The sequence below is a fragment of the Hemicordylus capensis genome, chromosome 2, assembly GCF_027244095.1.
Source record: "Hemicordylus capensis ecotype Gifberg chromosome 2, rHemCap1.1.pri, whole genome shotgun sequence".
NCBI lineage: Eukaryota > Metazoa > Chordata > Lepidosauria > Squamata > Cordylidae > Hemicordylus > Hemicordylus capensis.
In genome coordinates, this window is record NC_069658.1 from 313,419,257 (window position 1) to 313,441,887 (window position 22,631).

The 22,631-nt window shown below is 46.2% G+C and overlaps 1 protein-coding gene across 7 annotated transcripts in view; it reads left to right on the forward strand.

The window, feature by feature from the left end:
* Nucleotides 1–5,036: 5,036 nt before the first annotated feature.
* The window catches only part of EFCC1 (EF-hand and coiled-coil domain containing 1), a 189,255-nt gene continuing 171,660 nt past the window's right edge, over nt 5,037–22,631 (forward strand). For all 7 annotated transcript variants that reach the window (XM_053303774.1, XM_053303772.1, XM_053303773.1 and 4 more), the window contains exons 1-2: nt 5,037–5,875; nt 16,467–16,876. In XM_053303774.1, the coding sequence (XP_053159749.1) occupies nt 5,105–5,875; nt 16,467–16,876 (1,181 nt within the window). In that variant the 5' untranslated portion in view covers nt 5,037–5,104. The remainder of the gene's footprint in view (nt 5,876–16,466; nt 16,877–22,631) is intronic.

Consider the following 22,631-nt stretch of genomic DNA (forward strand, 5'->3'; position numbering starts at 1 on the left):
ATGTGTACTTCTCATCATATGAATAGTCAGAAATCTGAGTTTCATTAAAGCAGACAGGTCAATAGGCTTCTTTGTTCCTCAAAAATGTTTTGCCTTGGATATTCACAGTCGGATGAAATTAAGTAACTATTCTCAACTCACAGTGAAAGAAAGACAGTCATTTTGGTCAGCAAATATAACACCATAAGCTGCCTCTCCTAATTGGGTCAGGCGTCCATCTCAATTTGTTGCAACTCATGTGAAAAAGAGGATAGCTTTAAAATCTGCATACTACATACACAATTAAACTACTTTATGTTTTGCCAAGCATGCTTAAGTTTAAGGGGCAAATTACATCATCAGAGAAATATTTCTGCCTTCACTGCTTTTTTGAAAAGACATTGATTTCAGCAAGATTCTGTTAATTATACACCATGTAGCAAATAAACATATTTTAAGATCCATCTAGTAAATCACAAGACAGAATGTTTTTGCCACAAGTCCATGGAATCTATAGAGAATTACAAAAGAACCACAGCAACACAAAAACCAGTTCTGAACCTTGCAACTTACTTTTAAGCACATGGCTACCCATGAACACTGGTAGTTTCATACAATCATAGAGTTGGAGGTGGCTTGTAGGGCATCTAGTCCAACCTCTGGCTTGTCTTGATGCAGGAAATCCAAAGCTAAAGCATCTTCAGCAGATGGCAGTCCAGCCTCTGCTTAAACACCTCCAGAGAGGTAGAATTACTCTCTGCTCTGCAGGTCAGTGGTTTGCAGGAGAAGCTCTCTCATTGGGTCATGTAAGGTATGCTCTTAGGAGGCAAGTGTGCCATGGGGAGGAAAGTGCAGGTATCCCACCCATCTTTGAGCCTTCTTCCCCCTTCCTTGCTCTTTCCCTCTCAGTAGCCCAAACTGCCTTCCTCACTGTTCAACCCTTGCCCCACCAGTCTCAACACCACACACTGCTTCCCCTCTGTGGCCTCACTGGGGCTTGCCACTGTTTGCTATTGTAGGCCAGCAAGGCAGTGTGGCGTTAGCATCCCGTGGTGGCAGCTTCGTCCACTGCCTCTCCTCAGTGCTTCACCAGCTTCCCCCCCGCCCCCCGCCATCCGGTCTCTCCCCTCCTGCACCAAACATGTCCACTTTCACTCCTCCATTTTGGGACCAAAGCGGACAAGTTTGGTGTTGGGAGGAGAGAGAATGCGGGTGAGCTGGTGTTGGCACAACAATGGCAATGAGGAGAGACCAGTGAGTGAAGCTCACACCACTGCAGGGGTGTAGCTATGATTGTGCAGATGGGCGCAAAGAACCCAGCCCCTCAAGCTCCTGAGGGTCCACCAGCTCCACCCCGTCCTATCTTCTTCATAGAGGCTCTACACACGATCAACGTGTGGAGCCTAACCGGGCTCGGCAGGGAGAGCAGGCTTAACCCACTCTCCCCGCACATGAGCAGGGAGCCATCCCTGGGCAGCCGGAAAAGCCACTCACATGATTACCGGCTCTGTCAAGGAGCCAGTAGGGGTGGTGGGGATCGGGGGCAGCCTACCCCCTGGAAGTCCTAGTATGCCCCACATGAGTGTGCAGGGCATTCTGGGGAGACCCCCGAGGCCGGGAGGCTTGTTGGAGCCTCCTGATTGGGGGTCTTCTTGTGAGTCTGTGCAGCACGGAGCTGCGCCACAGCGTCTCATGGTTGGAAAAACCAGGTTAATGGAGCACTTGCGCCATTAACCTGGTTAAGGGGAAGGGTATTTTTGAAGGCTTGCTGCCGAGAGCCGCACAGCTCCTGTTGCAGCACATGAACGCATGGAGCTGGGCTGGCCTCCCTTAGTCTGGTTCTGTGCAGTTGTGAGAATAGCCTCATGATCTCCCTCACTCCAAGGGGCCTCCAGAGAGGGGGGTGAACACGGGCGCCCTCTCTCCTAGCTACACCCCTGCACCACTGGATGAACACTCCACATTGCATTGCCAGCCTACACAGCAAGCAGCAGCATTCTCTGGAAGGAGGAAGAGGGAAAGCCTCAGGGACAGTGAGGCAGGGAACAGGATGGCAAAGGAGTTTGGGGTGGGGCCAATGAGTGCCAACTCTGACGGGGGGGGGAGTCTGTTGTTGTTCACCTAAAGTGAACTGTTTAAATGTTTCTCCCAATGTTCAACCAAGCTACTCCCCTGAAACTTAAGCCCATTAGGTCTAGTCCTGCCCTCTGAAGCAGCAGTGAAGAAGAGTTTGTCCTCTTCCATGCAACAGCCGTTTAGGTACCATGTCTCTTCTCAGTCTTTTCTTCTCCAGGCTACACAAAGAGGTCACTCACACAAGTGAAAATTGTGTTCTACCCAGGTTTGGGAGATCCCAATGTTCAGTTGTACGGAAGCAAGGCATGAGGAAAACCTGGGTAGAAGTGATTGTATGGAAGCAAGGTAGGAAGAAAAGCTACCCAGGTTTTCCTCATATCTTGCTTCCACAGAGTCGCTTCTACCCAGGTTTTCCTCCTACATTGCTTCCACACTACCAAAAATCGGGAGTACACATGCTCCCAAACCCTGGTGGAACACAACATAGTTTTTGATTGTGTAAATGACCTCACACTCTTTTCCTTCAACCTTCCCACATAGGGCTTGTTTTCCTAACCACTGATCATCTTTGTTTCCCTCTTCTGAACTCATTTCAATTTGTTTACATCATTCCTAAAGTGCAGTGCCCAGAAATTGACAGAGCATTTAACTGCTATCCACCTCATTGAAATTAAACATATACTTTTATTGGTCCTTGAAAAACTGAGGCTATAACATTTCCACTCTTAGTGACAGCTTCATTCTTGAAACTTTATGGTTAAGAAATGAACACCAAGCCGAGCACAAATGTAAGAGAATATAACCTCATTGCTGACAAAAACCAGCAACGAATATGTTGGAGTCAAACACTTTGATCCTTCAAAAAACACATTGTGGAATTATTACTTTGGCTTTTAAATGGCACTGTTATAATGAAGAGCCTGTAAGCATTTCCATTTATTTTTCTGTTTTTACAGATTAATTACACTGAAAAATTGCTTCAGGTTCATGGTTATTCTATCTATCTATCTATCTATCTATCTATCTATCTATCTATCTATCTATCTATCCATCTATCTATCTACCTATCTATCTATCTAATTTGTATGCCACCCCAACCACATTTAAATTAAAAAGCTTGGGTGAAAAGGTAAGTCTTTAAGGACTTTTTAAAAGTTGTCAGAGGCGGGGAGGGGAGGCTCTTATCTCAACAGGGAATGCATTCCAGACTAGAGTCTCAGAGCAGCAACAGTAGGAATGATGAGTAGCAATGTTCTCAGAATGAAAGGAATATTTTTCAGACTCAAGAAGAGTGAAATTTACCCTTTTCAAGCACAGTTCAAAAATTCAACAGATTATACATAATTATTTTTGCTGTTGCAGCATACACCTATGACTTCAGATACAGGAATGCTTCTAATTACCAGTTTCCTCTAAATAGTGTACGATTTACAGTAGGTTTCAAACTGTGCTCTGGTCTGGGCCACTTCGGGATTCTGCAATGAGAAGATCAGGTAATAGGGAGACAAGCTTCCCTGAAAGAGTTTGTCTCCCATTTCCTTTCTTTCCCTGCAATACACAGCTATAGTGTAGTGTGGGGCGACTCCGAGTTCTACAGCACACTCTCAATTTATGCAGAAAGATGGTGAATGTTCCACATGGAGTGAATGTAGTCATAAGACACGTCCTAAGTCCTGTTCACACATTATGTTCAACAAACATATAATCGTATTATATGTTTTTGCATCTTGCATTTGAAGGACCTTTACCCAGGTTTACCTTTAAAATGAACACTTGTACAGTTTTTCACACAAAAACATGCATATGCGTGCATGTACATACAACGTAATGTCTGAATAAGACTCCAGAATCCTCTATATCACACGGGGGCTGGCTTGGATAATACTTCCCCAGCAATGAGATTACAAGAGGGATGTGCCAACTGTGTGCTTGGGGCATCTTTTAATAGATGTCCCAAGGTCCTCCCCAGGTATTCCTTTATCATGCTGTGAGGAGAGACTCTTCAAGTATTTGGAGCACATGTAGAGCAATGGTTCAGACAAGCTGCCCTCACTCCCCATGCAATAAAAGAAAATGCTGAGAGGGCATCAGGATGTCCATGAAAGACAACATGGCAGGTGCATCTAGGTGCATCCGTCTTTTAATTTGCATGTGCCAGTTCTGGAGGGAAAATATAATCCAAATTGGCCCAGGGCATCTGTGGCACATGTGTGTAGGTATTCCTCAGCAGGCAAGGCAATGTGGAAAAGGTTATGTGAAGGTATATACTGGAAAACTACTGCACCACCACCCCGCCCACTTATACACCGTTTTTCAACCAAAGTTCTCAGAGCGGTTTATATATACAAACAAACAAACAAGATGGCTCCTTGTCCCCAAAGGGCTCACAATCTAAACAGCACTATTACAAGCATGAACTCACTGGCTTCTGAACATCACCTTTTCCTATGCTCAGTCTAAGCAGAGGTGCACCTAGGTAATTTGGGAGCCTGGACCTAAAGGCCTTTGGAGCACACACACACACACACACCCAGCTGGGAGTTAAGCCTCATTTTTTAACACATAGGTTCTTGAGGGCACACACCACACCGGCCAGGACTGACTAAAGACGATTTGAGGGCCCCCAGGGGGTGTGGAGGCCCTGGGCTTTGGCTCCAGAGTCCAGGGGTAGGAGCGCCTCTGGCTCCAAGAGTATACTGTTGGAGTTTTATACTGCACAGGACCCAGAGATGGTTCCTCAAGGGAGTGCTTCTATCCCGTTTTCCGAATATTTAAGATGACGAGAAAGTGCCATCCTTTCCTCAGCTCGCCCACTGAGTTGCTGTTCTCTTTTGATTGCTATGAGGCATTTGGCGCTGGGGAACCCAGGCACACCCCGCGCTCCTGTTCCACGGACGAGGGTGTCGCGAGGGGAAGGAGGCGTGGCGTGGAGGAGCCCTGCCTGCCCTCCCATCTGCTGCCAGAGGAGCGGAACTCCATCCATTCAAACAGGGAAGCATGGTCGGAGAGAGCAGCAAACAGAGCTGCTGCGAGGCGGCGGGAGGGCGCGATGGAGCCGTCTGATGCTTGGGATCCTTACAGCCGGCCGGCCCGCAGGACCCAGTGGCTGGTCAGCGCCCTGGCTTACCACTACGGCCTGGACCGGGGCGTGGAGAACGAGATCATCGTGCTGGCCACGGGCTTGGATCAGTATCTGCAGGAGATCTTCCACCACTTGGATTGCGAGGGCGAAGGCAAGATCCCCGGCGAGGATTTCCGGACGCTCTGCCAGGTGCTGGGGCTACAGGACCACGGCGAGGAAGAGGAAGAGGCAGCCACCGACCCGGAGGAGTGTGCTGGACTCTGCGAGAACCTTTCGGCGGACCTGACTTTCCGGCAGTTCCATGCCAAGCTGTGCGGCTACTTCAGCACCAAGGCCGGCTGCCACGCACAGGGCCAGCAGGGCATGGGGGTGGTGGCGAGGCTGCCGGTGGGCAAGGAGAGCGAGCACATCGAGACCCAGATCCGGCTCCGCAGCCCGCTCCGCCGCCGCAGGGAGAAGGCGACAATGGGACCGGGGGCTCCCACGGCAAGGAAGAAGGGAGGCGGCGGCAGCGCCAAAGGGTCTTCCTCCTCTTCGCCACCTCCCTCTCCCCCCGGCTCAGAGTGCAGGCTCCCGCCGGGCTCGTGCTCCAGGGAGTGCTACGAAGAGATCGTGGCGCTGGAGCAGGCGGAAGACCGGATCGTCAAGCTGGAGGACGAAAACGCCAGCCTGCGCGAACTGGTGGAGGATATGAGGGCGGCTCTGCAAAGCAGCGACGCCAGGTGCTTGGCGCTGCAGGTGAGCGGGCCGGGGAGGTAGCTGGGGGCGCGGCCTCAGTCGGGCAACTTCGTTTTCCTCCCCAGGGCTCAGCAAAAAGAGAGTGCCTGGCGTGGAGCATGCGCGGGTGGCTTTCCTCGCCAGCTCGGCGCGTCTGCTGGGGTGAAGGGGATCGGTCGAGGGGCCGTGGAGATGATCCTGACTTTCAGGTGGGCCTGAGCGCCCCGCGCCAGCAACCCGCCTTCCAGCAACTTAGCACTGCTCCCACACTGGGGCCCTTGTAAGTGTGCTTCACCTTAGAAATGCGCCCCGGTCCGGAGTTGCCATCAAATCTGAATCTGCCATGCCTCTCTATGCCTTAGGCACTTTTAGGCAGACTGGACGGTAGAGTATGTATTTCTGAGAATGTACGGGTGAACTTTCCGCCAGTCACCAAAGGCAGCAACTTTCCATGTTCTGGGGAGGAATTTCGGATCAGGAGGTCTGTTTCTGGAGAAGACTGTGGCCTTTCCCATCACACATGTGTCCCGCTCCACCCCACCACCCCACCTTGTCAAAAACAATTAGCAGCTTCTCTGCGCAGAGCTAGGAAGTTGCCCTGCAGTTCTGAACAACTGATGTTTGAGAGCTTCAGAGCTGAATGAATCAAATTAGAAGGCCCTGGGGTCTAGCAGAAGGTGGAAACAAGGAACACAGTGGTGGAAGCAGGAAACAGACAAGCAGCTCTTGTGTCTGACTCTCTAAACTTTGGAACACAAGATTCCAAAGTACTCTTCCAAACACAAATCTGTTCGGAAGAATCGGAATCTGTTCCCACAAATAGCAGTTGCATGGGATGAACAGCTTTGCTTAGTTTATAATGGAGCAGCGGGGAAGTAACTTGCCTAGGGAGCTAAAGGTTGTTGGTTCAAATCCCCGCTGGTATATTTCCCAGACTATGGGAAGCAACTATATTGGACAACAGTGATATAAGAAGATGCTGAAAGGCATCATCTCATACTGTGCAGGAGAAGGCAGTGGTAAACCCCTCCTGTATTCTACCAAAGAAAACCACAGGGCTCTGTGGGCGCCAGGAGTTGACACTGACTTGACAGCACAACTTTACTTTACTTTAGAGGAAATGAAGCAAATTGGGAAAGAGCAGGAGCCCTCTTCTTTGGTCATTAAGCAGTGACTCCTAAATAACCATTACTCCGTGCAGAGCGCCATTGTAGTGTGAGGTGCTGGGTTGTTCTGAGGTATTGTTTTGAGGGCACATTGGCAGTAAGTTTGGGAAAGCAATACCAGCAGGCCAAGTGTCCCCCATAAAGGTAAAGTTGTGCTGTCAAGTCGGTCTTGACTCCTGGCGACCATAGAGCCATGTGGTTGTCTTTGGGAGAATACAGGAAGGGGTTTATCATTGCCATCTCCTTTGCAGTACAAGATGATGCCTTTCAGCATCTTACTGTACCGCTGCTGCCTGATACAAGTGTTTCCCATAGTCTGGGAAACGTACCATCAGGGATTTGAACCAGCAACCTCTTGCTCCCTAGGCGTCCCCGCTGCACCATTAGGTGGCTGTATATAAGTTCCCCTCACAGAAACAGTTTATGCATCTATCCCCACCCCCTGTAATTACTGGAACCCTGAGATAATTTGAAGGAAAGTCACTTCTTACATACTCAGAGTACTTTATAATCACTGCATAAACAGCCGTTCTCATGGGCTCACTGCCATGTATATTCCGGATGGGAGTGAATATATGAAATATATTGCTTCTCTTTCAGAAATCTAACATGTGGGATAAACATCAGAAATGCACTTTGCCTTTTCTGTGTCCTCCCTATATATTTTGTTCTGATGATGATACTGCTTTTTTCTTTCTTATTCCAAGAAGGGCAGACATGATTTCTGTAGGGGAATCTAACATAATGGTTTGATTTCATGCTTCTTTTCAAACCTGTGACGTCTTAAAGTGTATGAAACTGAAAGGCCACTGCAGTTAGTACAGCTGTGCGGAAAAAATATTTTTCCTAGAATTGGACCAAACTGATTATGAATTAACTTGTACCTTGCCTGAAGTCTTGCTCATCTGTTATCTATCTTTGCTTTTGTTTTCTTTTTAAAGAAAGAACACCACACATATGTGATGAGCAACCCAATCCTATAAGTATTGCTTACAACTAGATAGAAATCACTGAGAATTGAAAGGAGTGTGTTAAGAACTGTGCAAATTGACATTGATTGGACCTGCATCCAATAATTTATTGAGGGTCAGCCTGGTTATTTACACTCTCAAACACACATATCTTTTGCCACACACATTTTTTTTTTGTCAAAAACTCACAGTAATCCAGATGGGTGCCAAGACTGCACAATTCAGTAAAAGGTAGCCACCTAATGGCGCAGCAAGAAAATGACTTGAATAGCAAGACAGAGGTTGCTGGTTCGAATCCACACTGAAGTTGCCAGTTCGAAAAGCCACAGGGTGCTGTGGTCACCAAGAGTTGACATCGACTCAACAGCACACTTTACTTTAAGCACTTTTAAGTCCCATTAATAGAAGAATAGCACTTTCCTTCAAATCAATCACTCTTTAATGTACGCATCTTTGACATGTTTGTGAAAAAAGAGTGTGTGTGTGTGTGTGTGTGTGTGTGTGTGTGTGTTTGTGTGTATCTGTTAATAGAGCATATAGTAAATGGAGGAAAAGGCACTGCAAGAACCAGAATTTTCATAGTGAAACAGAATGCATTGGGGAAAGTTTGAAAGAGGTTTTTCAGATGCTTCCCGGTTGAAATATATACATAACATGAAATATATACATAACTGCCAACATGTCCCTATTTTCCCATTTAGGTGAAAAATAGAGACATGTTGGCGGGAATGTATATACTAGTAATAGTTGTAAGCTGCAGCACTGCCCCATTTACATGGCTGCATGTTTTGTTGCTTTTAATTAGACTAACACTTTTTTAGTGTGAAGGTGTTGCAACATTTTAAAATTAAATAAAAAGGAAATGACTTCTTAACTTGATTGATTTACCAAATAAACCTGCCAGCTAAACTTTTCCAAACTACAAACATAGTCTGGTCTGCAGAATATGGAGGAGGACAACTTGATAGACCTAAGTTTACTTTATACTTTGCAGATAAAGTCACTCATTTCCACTCCAACATAGACTCTAATTTGAAAGTAATTATGGTCGATGTGCCCTTGGCACTGACTTCTCCTTTTACTTTAGATTCTTCCTAGCTCCTTCTGCCTAAAGTTGTGGACAGAATCCTTTGAGAACTACAGCCAACCACATACGTTCACAATCTTTGCCCATCATGGCTGATTAATTGGCCAGGGCTGGCTTCATAGCAGGGTGGATTTGATTTAAATCAAACTGATTTAAATCACAATTTAAATCACTAGCAGGGTGGATAAAAAAAAATCCGATTTAAATTTAAAAAATCTGATTTAAATTAAAAAAATCGGATTTTTTAATTTAAATTGGATTTTTTTTATTTAAATCGGATTTTTTTTATTTAAATTGGATTTTTTTATTTTTATCCACCCTGCTAGTGATTTAAATCGTGATTTAAATCGTGATTTAAATCAGTTTGATTTAAATCAAATCCACCCTGCTTCATAGAGTGGGTCCTAAGACTCTGAATGTCTACTTAGCAGAAGGGGTAGTTCCAGCCTTTAAAAAGGAGACCTTTAATTGATAATCCTTGTTGGATCTAGGGGTGTGCAAGCCGGCCATTCGGCCATCTGGGCTTTGGGCTTGCCTAACTATGTGCAAGAACCTCTAGTATGGGAAGATGAATTTAGATCAGCACTCCGGTCATTACCAAGTCAGAAGGCTACAGGAACTGATGGAGTAGCTACAGAAATATGGCAGGCAACAGAAGAAGAATCAGTCAAGGCTCTAACCAAACTATGCCAGCAAATCTGGAGAATGACACAGTGGCCAACAGATTGGAAGAGGTTAGTCTACGTACCCATATTAAAGAAAGGAGACTTAGCAGATTGCACAAACCATCACACAATATCCTTAATTTCACATGCTAGCAAAACAATGCTCAGGATCATCCAATGCAGATTAGAGCCCTAGGTGGAAAGGGAAATGCCGGATGTTCAAGCTGGTTTCAGAAAAGGCCAAGAAACAAGAGACATCACTGCTGATGCACGCTGGATAATTGAGAAAGCCAAAGAATACCAAAAAGAAGACAATATGTGCTTCATTGACTACAGAATAGCCTTTGATTGCATTGACCACGTCAAGCTGTGGAATGTCCTTAGGAAAATGGGCATCCCAGAACATCTCATGAGAAACCTGTGCACAGGACAGGAAGCCACAGTCCAGACGGAACATGGTGAAACAGTCTGATACCAGATCAACAAAGGAGTAAGACAAGGATGCATACTTTCTCCTTATTTATTCAACTTATATGCTGAACATATACTGAGAGAAGCCGGATTGGAAGAAGATGAGCGTGGTTTTAAAGTTGGAGGAAGAAACATCATTAACCTGCACTATGCTGATGACATCACTCTGACAGCTGACAATGAGGATGATCTGCAAGATCTAGTAATGAAAGTCAAGGAGCAGAGTGAAAAAAATGGGACTACGACTAAATGTGAAGAAGACTAAACTAATAAAAATGGGTACAGCAATCAGCCTCAGAATTGATAATGAAGACATTGAAGTGGTGGATAGCTTCTGCCTTTTAGGATCGACCGTCAACAGTAAAGGTACCAGCAATCAAGAAATACTCTGCAGACTAGCACTTGGTGGGGTTGCAATGAAGGCCTTGGAAAGGATATTTAGATGCCATGACCTTTCTATACCTACAAAGATTAGAATTGTTCGGACAATGGTTTTCCCCGTAATATTCTATGGATGCAAAAGCTGTACTTTAAAGAAGCAAGATAGAAAAAGTATTGACACCTTTGAACTTTGGTGCTGGAGAAGACTTTTGATGATAGTTTTTGAGGATAGACAGTTACCCCTGCTAAATGAGCAAAGATATATCTTTTAGAAGTGGTGATTATCTTCTGTTTAGCAGGGGGAGAGTGACTGGCCCTATCCAACACCAGCAACACTTTGAGAACTTTGGTTGAAGGGTGGTATATAAATATCTGTAGTAGTAGTAGCAGCAGCACAGCATCCCTCCAATGGCTGTTGCTTGTGTCTACTTTACATTTCTTTTTAGATTGTGAGCCCTTTGGGGACAGGGGACCAGAGGCACTCTTTTCCCTGGTCTTCTGGGCCTAAGTCCAGGGTCTCCACATCCCTTGGAGGTGCCCAGATCCTCCTCCGTCTGTCCCGGGTGGTGTGGTTGCTGTGCCACTGGCCCACACTGTGCCGGGTGGCCAAGTGTGACCTATGGTTTTGTGACAGAGCGGGGAGTGGAAAAAGAAATATGTGGGATGGGAATATGTTAAATCGTGTGTTGAAATGTTTCTACTAATGCATAATTGCAGAAATATACCTGTTTTATATTCTTACACTCTTGTGAGTTCAGTTGCTGTTTGTGCCCTCAGGATCCCATGTCTTAAAAATAGTGCGCGTGTGTGTGTGTGTGTGTGTAGGGTGATGGTGCTTAATTTGCAGTGGGGTGGAAGGGGCCTCCAGAGGCCTTTAGGTCCAGGTTCCAAAATTACTTAGGTGCACCCCTGCAGGGGACCATCTTATTCATGTAGTATTTAATTTTCTATGTAAACCGCTTTGAGAATTTTGTTGAAGAACAGTATATAAATATTTGAATAAGTAGGATACCATGGGTCACCTTATGTGGCACAGCAGAGAAATGCTTGACTAACAAGCAGGAGGTTGCCGGTTCAAATCCCTGCTGGTACTATATTGGGCAGCAGTGATATAGGAAGATGCTGAAAGGCATAATCTCATACTGCGCAGGAGGAGGCAATGGTAAACCCCTCCTGTATTCTACCAAAGAAAACCACAGGGCTCTGTGCATGCCAGGAGCCGAAATGGACTTGACGACACACTTTACCTTTAGGATACCATGGACAACCAGGAAAACAAACAAATGGATCATAGAAAAATCAATCTAGAATTTTCACTCGAGTCACAAATGACCAGGCTTAAACTATCATACTTCAGACAGATTATACGAAAACCCTGCTCTCTTGAGAAGTCCATAATGCAGGGAAAAGTTGAAGGGAAGAGAAGAAGAGGATGACCAGCAGCAAAGTGGATGGACTCAATTTCGACAGCAATGACTGCACCACTGAGAAACCTTAAAGGCCAAGCTGAAGACAGATCATCCTGGAGTGAATTTATCTATGTGGTTGCTAAGAGTCGACACCAACTTGACAGCACTTAATTAATCAATCAAACCAGGCCGAGCCGATTTGTGGGCCAGCTCAGGTATACTTGTATAGAGGAATCCTTGAGGATTCCCCTTTACAAGTAAAGGGCATCCCTAATCCTAATGGTAAAGACAGCATAGGAACATTGGAACATAAGAAGCTGCCATATACTGAGTCAGACCTCTGGTCTATCTAGCTCAGTATTGTCTTCACAGACTGGCAGCGGCTTCTTCAAGGTTGCAGGCAGGTATCTCTCTCAGCTTTATCTTGGAGAAGCCAGGGAGGGAACTTAAAACCTTCTGCTATTCCCTGAGCGGCTTCATCCCCTGAGGGGAATATCTTGCAGAGCTCACACTTCTAGTCTCCCATTCATATGTAGCCAGGGCAGACCCTGCTTAGCTATGGGGACAAGCCGTGCTTGCTACCACAAGACCAACTCTCCTCTCCCCCACCAGCATGGGTGGTGGTGGTGGGGTTGCTAGAAAAAGTGGCCTCCACTGGCCTCCATACCTTCAGAGGATGCAGTGGACAAGCGGCTGGGGGCTCCTCCAAGCCTCCCTCTGGCCTTCCAAATAACAGCCTGGGCTGGCTATGACTCACTTCAGGCCTATGGGCATGCACAGATGTGAAACATCATTTGGGAGGCCGGTGGGGGACTTGGAGGAGCCCCCGCCACTGCCTCCACCTCTCTGCCACCTCCTCTAAAGGTACAGAGGCTGCTTTCTTTAGCTATCCCCCCCCCATGCCACTTTTACCACTAGGATTAGGGATGCCCTTTACTTGTAAAGGGGAATTCTCAAGGATTCCCCTTTACAAGTATATCTGAGCTGGCCCGTGAGCCAGTTCTGTGAACCGGGGGCCAGTCCAGTTTGGATTTGGACCGGCATCCTCCTTGGGGGGGGGGCATTTCGAATACAGACCACCCAAGTCAGGCTGGCTCAAAGCAAGCCGGCTTGCACATCCCTAGGTGGATCCTATGTTGAATAGCTATAAACTGGTCTCAAACATGCTGCTTCTGAGCAAGTGTTCAAGAGAGAAGTGGTGCTCCCACACCTGGGGTTTCTTAATGAAAACAATTATCTGGATCCATTTCAATCTGATTGCCATCTTCAGTTTGGGAAAGAAACTGATTTAGTCACCTTGGTTGATGACCTATGTCAGGAACTAGATAGGGGAACTGCATCCCTGTTGGTTCTGCTGAATGGTGATGACACCATTGGATCTTATATCATTCTAGTTAGAACTTCCTAGTTGGATTGCAACTGGCACAGCATTGTGATGATACTTTCCAGAAGGTGTCTGTGGACGACTGCTCGATGCCATGGTTGTTAACCTGCAAGGTCCAACAATCTCTCTCCCCGCCGCCCCACTAATTAACATATACATTAAACTGTTGGAGACGGTTGTCAGGTTTGGGCTGTCACGAGTATACAGATGAGCCCCAACTTTACCTCTTTTTCCCACCTGATCCTGAGGAAGTGGTGGCAGTCCTGAATTAGTGAAATCCAGAGTTACAACCCAGGCAGTAATTGATGGGGTATGGGCAAACAAACTGAAATTAAATCTGGTGCTGTTGATCAGTAGGAAAACTAAACTGAAACTTAGGGTTCCACTTCTGAATGGGGTAGCACTCCCAAAAGTTCCAGGTGTGCAGCTTAGATATGCTCCTGGACCCAACTCTACTCCTGATGTCCAGGTGGTATCTGTGGCCAGGAGTGCTTATGCACAACTTCAACTTATGCACCAGTTGTGCCCTGTTTTGGAGACCACAGATCTGACCACTTGCCCATGCCTTGGTCACATTGAGGCATGATTTCTATAACATGCTCTACACAGACCTGCCCCTCAAAAGTGCTCAGGAACTTCAGAATGCAGTGGTTGGGCTGCTGCTGCGAGCTAGTTATAGGGAGCATGCAACTCCCTATAACTAGGGAGTTGCAGTAACACAACTATAACCGTTGTGTCATCTACGCTGGCTCGTGGATAGTTTCTGAGCACAGTTCAAGGTGTTGCTTGTTACCTTTAAAGCCCTAAATGCTTTAGAACCAGGGTATTTTAAGGATCACCTCTTCCTCTACAAACCCGCAAGGGTCCCTGATCTGGGTGTCCCCACCTTCTGAAGTCTGGTTGGTAGTGATCTGAGAGGGTGGCAGTGGTGCCAACATTGTGGACATTGTGGAACCCTCTGGAGGCTGTCTAGTCCCTTGCATGATTGTCTTTCTCTGGTGGAAACCTTCCCTTTTTAGAAAAGCCTTTGGGGACTGATTGGCTTATTGGGGAGGACTTCTGCTTTTGAGCTCTTAGTCTTCTTGCCTATGTTGACAAGTTCTGTGTTTGTTTATTATGTCACTATCAGCTGCTGCTTTGAGCCCAGTTTTGTGGCCTATAAACTTAATACATAAATGCAAAGGCCACAACCCAGTGCAGAGTTAATTGCATTGATTTTGGACTTCAGAGAGCGAGAGTGAGAAAGCAATAAACAGTTACCTAGCCTAAACATCAGGAGACCTGAAGTTCTCTCATTTGGGCTTGTGAGGAGCCTTGGGTAGCTTGCTCCTGAGGAAAAGGAGCAGAGTCGGATAGCGGTGCCTTCCTCCACAGTCAGCTTGGGAGCAGCAAAACTCTGGCCTGTCCTCTTTCCCACCCTATATCTCCTGAATGGCAAGGATGGCTGAAGTTAAATCCCTGCTCAGTTGCCCCTTTACGGCTGGTGGCCCCACCCCTTAGTTCCTGCCATGCCGGCTGGTGCTTCCTTGCTGGCTGCATAAAGAGTGCAGAGGCCGGGGCCTCCCACCCAGCGCAACTGGGAGATGGGTGAGTAGTTTACTGCAGGCGGTCCTAAGGACTCATTGGTGGGGCAGTAGTGGCTCCGTGCTACACAGACTAGCAGATATCTTTTGCCATGGTTGCCTCTTAAATGTGTTATAATTTACTAATATTTTTGGACTGGACAATCGGATGAATTGGTGAGGTCATGAAGTGAGCAAATCTTTTACTCATTTGATCAACAGACACCCCACTCATACGCATATTGTTTGGAAATGAGTAGCTTGGGTTTTGGTGGAAGTAGCTTCTAACCTAAGCTACTTAGAACTACAGCATAAAACATACAAGGCTACTGCTTATATTGTAAATAGCATCCATTCTTTAATTGCTGGCCTCATAAGTACATATGTATCTGCATCCACAGTAGGGGTGCTTGCCTCTATAGAATTCATGGCTGGATTAGATTTTTATCTGTGCATGTCTATACTTTGCCTGTAGCAGCAGGGCTATGCCTGACAGGAGCATCACCCTCCGTTGGGAGTGTGCATCATGCAAGGCTCTATTTAGGCAAGAGAGTGATGAGGGTCCCATCACAGAAGAGGGTGAACAACAGCGAGAGTTCTGCGAGTGACTCTGAGAAGAAGGCAAAGGGGGCAGGAGAAGTGGGGGGCACACCAAATCATGTGCCGGTGGGCCACTCCAAACTGGTTATAGAATTCCCTTGTCAGGATCTTCTGGTGTTCTCCCTTATTTTTTTCCAGGAGGCAGATCAAAATTATCCTTTTTTTCAGAGAGTTTTTGAGGGGGGGACAAGGGATGAGCTTCATATATTGTGTGTTGTTTTTTTGTTTATACAGAAAACTACTACTGTACTGCTTTGTTGGCTATATATGCTTTTATGCTAATCATACTGTGAGGCTCTTCTCACACGCAACCTAACCCAGGCTAGGTGTGTGAGAACTGCTGGGAGTGGGCCCGATCCTGGCAGGGCAGCACAGCCTAGCTTTTGACCCTCGCTTTTAGTCAGGGTTAAAGGCATGGGCATGCCATTAACCCCAGCTCTAGGATCATGTGTCTGGTCAGGCTGCGTTCAGCCCAAGTAGATGCAGAGATGGGCACATAGAGCACCCATCTCCTTGGGGGTCCCATCAATGCACCGTGCTCGTGGCACAGTGCCTTGTGGAATATCTGGAGGCTGGGATGCATCATCCTAGGCTTCAGAGTTCCATGCTGTGTGGTGCAGCGTGGATCATCTGGGAGCACGGTCCATGCTCCCAGCAACATTTCTGCTATCGTCTGTGGGGAAGGTGAGTTGGGCCAGCCTTCCTGCTTACCTGCTTGCCCAATCACGAGAATGGCCCATGTGAATGGCCTGTGTGTGTGTGTATACATAGATACATACATTCATAATTAGTAATTGGACCATATTTGCTGATATTTTAAAAGAAATTGCAGACTAAAATAGTGTTGAAACAAATCTGTTTGCTTAAAGCGTTGTTTGCCTCTAATTTATATTTCTCCCTCTGTCCCTTTTTGTAGGTAGGATTGTGGAAGAGTCATGCTAATCATAAGAAAAATGGGACCTGTTTTATAGGTAACCGAAGACTATTAACTCACCATCACTTCCAGACTTCCAAGTGCCTTCAGAGTGTTCTAAAGGAGGTTGAACTAATCCGGAGTTCTAGAGATGGCCAAATCGAAGAAGCAATTAGATTTAATGAAGAATTAGAAGAGGAACTGAGGAGTGCTCAGGAAGCCTTGGTCACGCTGGAAGACTGCAACCGCAACCTAAAGAGGGAGCAAGCAGAAATGAGGAAGAAGGTTGGAGAAGCGAGACACGCTGTCCTTCATAGCCTTGGAAAAGTAAAAGAACTAGAAGCTAAGGCCAGTGAAGTGCCACATTTGCAGATATATATCCAGCAGCTAGAATCCGAACTGCAGCATTCTAGGTAAGCCTGAAACAGCTAAAGTGTGTGTGTGTGTGTGTGTGTGTGTGTGTGTGTGTGTGTGCGTATAAAATTTAAATTTATTTAAATCATATTTATATTTATATTTGAATATGGTTTGCACACCTGTTCATAAATGTATTCTGAAATGTGGGGACTAAGGAATTAGGCTCTACTCAGTTACTTTCTTAGTAGGGACTTGCAGCAAAGCTTTATGTATCTCCCTTCTAGTTAATGCCACAGCAAAAATGATTTACAGGGAACTGTGGAGAGCATCAAAGAAAAGCCCAACATGCCACTGACAAACATCAGCAGCTGTTAACAATCTAATTTAGGAGGCATTATTAATGGCATTGTGGGAGTTGATGTTTAGAAAGGGCAACATATAATCTAATAGAAGAGACCATTTAAAAAACAGATGGTTTCTATTAAGGGCATTTGTTGAACATGTTGCATTATAGCTTTAAATGAGTATTTGTACAGCATAGCCATTGGGATTTGTCTTGCTTGGGGCACTTTGTAACTTCTCTTTGTGTCCTGCTACAGAATACTTCACACCATTCTTAGAGAGTTTCTCTCAGGAACACATTTTTTAAAAAAAATTCTCTGATTTTATACCCCACCTTTCTGCAGTAAAATCACACTCAAGGCAGCTTATGGCACATAAAATAAAACAAACACATCTCAAAAATACCAAAACTGAAATGAAAACATTGAAACAGATTCCACTGTTATAAAACAGCGCAATCGTAAAAATAGCCGCAATAGTTTAAAACAATCTGCATGGGTAAGAAGTAATTAAAAGCATTCTAAATTAGCACCATCTTCACTGCCCCTCCGATGGCAGGCAGAGATGTGGCCAGGGCATTTTCCAGATTACTCCTGGCAACAGGTTTGCTACGTCTCTGCTAAGTGCGCCCGGCCTTGCCCCTGTTTCGACATCGCAGTTGCTGCGCTGTCACCAGGGTGCCATCTATATTTCTGATGCCTCGATTTGGGTTTTATTGATGTGTTAAGCACCTGTGACGTAAAAACGTTACAGGAAAGGATCTGTATTTTTCCGTGGTAGGGAGGTTTGCAACGGAGTCTATGCATTTCAGTGTGTTGTGGTGTGGATGGTTTTTTGCCCCCTGCCTGTGTTTGCCTCCACCACCCCCTCCCCCTCGCTGCGGGATCCCAAGGGTTGCTGTCTCCGCCTCCCTTTGCCTTCTTGCCCCATTGCCAGCGCTGGTGCTCCCCCCACCCTCCTCGAGGGATAGGATGGGGTGCAGGCCAGAGAGGAGACAGCTGGGGGTTGGGATGCGGTGCTGAGGCAAGGAAAGAGAAGTAGCCAGCGAGGCTGTGTCAAGGGAGTGAGTGGGCAGGCAGGGATGGAAGGAAGGAGAGAGAGGGGCAAGGCTGAAGGGCTGGACCATGATGCAGGGAAGCTTTGGCAAGCGGAAGAAAGATGCTGCCCTCCTCCCCATCAAGGGAGATGCATCCCCAAGACTGGAGGGGAAATGAGGGAGCACAGCCGTCCAGAGCCAGAAGAGCACCATGGTGGCAGCGGCAGGCACAGCAGCTGGTAGGCCTGTCCATCTGGGCTGTGAGCACGCTTGCACTGTGGGAATATGAGCGTCATAAGCCCTGCTTGGCTCACCCCACCCTCATCCCCCCGGCCGTGCACATGGTGGCAACAAAAATGGAAAGGAGCAGCATGGCAGAGCAGCGGTGGATGCAGGGTGGTGGCAGGAGCCCCCCCCCCCGACATTTGGAGCCCCCCCCCCCCGACTCGGGTCCACAGGCCAGGGGGTAAGAACTACTCTGCTGGAAAGTCTCAAACTTTTCCATTTCTTTCCATGAACCAATATGACAGAATATCCTTAGATTTCAATTATTTGTTTCTGCCCAGAATATCTAGAACATCCCTTTCTCAATTTATAAGGCAACTATACTCTAATAAAGTCCCTGAACTGAAATGTTCACTGTTTTGCACCCCATTTCCAATCCACATACAATTTGTATTTTTGCTGTTTCTCCCTTACCCAATCATGAATATCTGCATCCTCAGGGTGAGATGGCATGGAAAGCCCTATCAGTTGTTGCCATTGGGTAAGTTTGGTGGTAGCTTTGCATCCTCTCCACTGTTCAAAAGGTGATTTTCCTGTAGTAGAATAAGGAATAGTTCAATAAGCAAATAGTTTCATGTTGTTGCGTAGCAATCAGTTGTAAACTTTTCTTCACTAACCTGTTCATTATTTCCACAAAGCTATTCCCTTGAGGCAAATAGTAAAGGAAATAGTTTTGTGTTTTATCTAAAGATGTGCAAATTGATTTGGGTACAAATCATTTTGTACCTGAATCTAGCTGATTTGGGTGATTTGGAGACAAAACAAATCACCCCTGTGGTCCATTGGCTAGATTTGGGTACAAATTGAATCGCGCCTGATTGGATTCGAATAGCTTTGAGATTTGGATCCTTCCTTTGGATTATTTCCCCCAGATTCCCAGCTTTCATTTAAAAAAAAAGCAGCTAAGCTCTAGCCCTTGTAGAAGTGGAGTTATGGAGCAAAATGTGTGGTCACTGTTTTTCAAATGTTTGGCTTCTTTGGTGTATAATAACCTTCCCTCAATGAATCCCTATGAGGATTCATTACACACTTTCATTTCTTCTATTCATTTTGACTGTCTTTTTGACAGTGCCAACTGTCAACTGCCATGTGCCAGCTCCACCCAACTCCCACCCACAAGGCAGTGGGGTACTACTTAGCTTATGTTCTAGGATTTTTTCCTCTCAAGTGTTTAGGATCTTTGGTGTCTAATAACCTTTCCTCATAATGAATACCTATGAGGATTCATTATACACCAAAGAGTCTAAACACTTCAAAAATTCCTAAAATATAAACTGAGGACCCAGCGGCTTGGGGGTTGGGTGGTAGTTGGATCATGGGATGTCACTAATTCCCCACCCCCACCTGCAAAGCAGTGGGGTCAAAATGAACAGAAGAAACGAAGGTGTGTAATGAAGACACCAAACAATCTAAACACTTCAAAAACACCTTAAAAAAAATAAACTGAGTACCCCAGTATGTGTGTGGAGGTGTGTGTAGTTGACACATGGCAGTTGACTGTTGGCACTGTCCAATGATAGTCAAAATGAACAGAAGAAACGAAGGCGTATAATGAATCCTCATAGGGGTCCATTATGAGGAAATGTTATAAGACACCAGAGAAGCTAAATATTTCAATATTCTTAAAAATTAAAATGAGTATCCCACTACCTTGCAGGTGGGGGTGTAGGTGGCACATGGCAGTTGACAGTTGGCACTGTCCAGTAATGGGCAAAATAAACAGAAGAAATGAAGGTGTGCAATGAATCCTCATAGGGATTCATTATGAGGAAAAGTTATTATACACCAAAGAATCTAAACACTTGAAAAATAATGACTGCACATTTTGCTCCCTAACTCCACTTCTGCAAGGGCTAAAGCTTAGATTTTTTTTTTTTAAATGAAAGCCGGGAATCCGTTTTAGGGTTAGGATATGTCAAATCCCCATTGTTTCCTATGGTGGAAATGTTCAAAATCAGTAAAAACTTAAAAAATTCATTAAAAATCAACCAAGTGTCCCACTGCCTTGAAATTCGGGTGGTAGGTGGAACCTATGGGGACCGACACACCACCCAAATTAGGTGCCCCTAGGACCTTGTTAAGTGGTCCAAATTGGTCCAAATTGAATCAAAGCAAATACATATTGAATCTAGGGTGATTTGGAGGGGGTAGATTTGGATACAAAACAAATCAGGGGTGATTTATTTTGGGCACAAATCAAATTTTAAAAATGATTTGTGCACATCCTTAGTTTTATCCCATGGTTATGCAAGTATTGCTCCATTTCAAATGAGGTAAGCTCTGTGGCTTTGGCAGTCACTAGTTCTTTAGGAAAACCCTGAGCCCTTTTTCACGATCTGTGAGAAGGGCTTGAAGGGACGAGGGGAGGAAGCTTTAAAAAGCTAACCTCTCGCGCAGACGATCCTCTTCTTGTTGCTGGGCAAGTGGATTGGCCGCCCAGACAATTGCTGACTTCTGTTGGCAGCAGGGAGGTTTGGGGGCCAGGAGGCCCCTGAAACTCCCATAGTTCACTGCATAAGTGTGTGGTGTATTATGGGGAGTTCTTTGATGCTGTCCGGGAGGGTGCTGGTGTGCAGGTGCTGTGCAGAGCCTAACAGCACCGACACATGATGAGTTAGCCTGGGCAAATGGTCTGTTTGTGCCCTTAACCCTGGCTAACAACCGGGGTTCCCTTGCGGGTTTGCTGCATGGCTCAGTTCTCACATTCAGGCATGCCTAGTAGGGGTGTGCCATTCGGGTTTTCGGTTCGATTCCCGAACCGAATCACCCCCGTTCTGTTCTGTGCCTGAATCTGGGCTACCCGAATCACCCCTGATTCGGTTCGGATTTGGATTAAATCCGAATCTGAATCGATTCGGGTAAGAAAAACGGGTCCCAGGGGCAAAATAGTGGGGTGGGGTGGTAGTTCCCAATGGTTGGAGGCTACCACCCAAATTTCAGGGGAATTGGGCAAATGGCCCAATTGGGCAAAATGTATAGCTTCACGTGGGGGGCAAAGGGGTGGCCTAGAGCAGTGTGGGGTTGGTGGTAGTGCCAGTTAGGGTCAAGGAAGCTGTAGTGCCAGGTAGGGTCAAGAGTGGATTCATGGTGTTTCATTGAAAATCTCATTAGCTATCATAGAATCCACACTCAGAATACCTCTGAAACAACAGAACCCTGTACCCCATGGGTTAGAAACCCATGGGGGTGGTTGGCACCCTATGTGCACTACACTACCACTCGCTCGGGGTGACCCCAGCACCCCCCAAGTGCAGTTATGGGGCTGCTGAAAGCTCCATGTATACCCTATGAGGAAAAACCTTAAAGACGCGTAAACTTTAACAATTCCCCAAAAATCAGCCCTCTGCCCAAATCCTTTGAAAAAATTCAGGTAGCTTCCTTGACCCTACCTGGCACTACCACCAACCCCACACTGCTCTAGGCCACCCCTTTGCCCCCCACATGAAGCTATACATTTGCTGACACCTCAATGCTTCTCTATGGGGAAAAACCTTAAAGATGCATAAACTTCAACAATTCCCCAAAAATCAGCCCTTTGCTCAATCACTCTGAAATTGGGGTGGTAGCCTCCACCCATTAGGCACTACCACCCACCCCACTCTTTTTGCCCAGATCCCACGCTATGCCCCCGAACTGCCCCAAAGACATTAAAACTTCAAAAATTCCCCCCAAATCAGCCCTTTGCCCAGTTCCCCTGAAATTTGGGTGGTAGTCTCCATCCATTAGGCACTACCACCCCACCCCACTATTTTGCCTCTGGGACCCGAAATTCGAGCTGATGTCACATCAGACCTTTTTGCATTCAAATCAATGGAGGCAAAAAGGCGGGAAATTCAAAGAGACGTCATCCCGAATCACCTGAATTTTTCGGGCACGAATCAGGGGTGATTCGGCTCGGCCCCAAAAAATATCGGGGGACATCGTGGGTGATTCGGTTCGGACCTGAATCACCCGAAATTGCTCATTTCGGGCACAGATCGATCTGTGCCCGAAATATTTTGCACATCCCTAATGCCTAGCCCAGTTTTGCCTTTGTGTGAGAACAGCCCCTTGCAAGAACTGCAGCCATGGACTGGATCACCTTGTTTGTAGTACTGTTGTCAGCAAATGAAACTTCTGGCGAACTGGAATAGTATCCCACCACCACT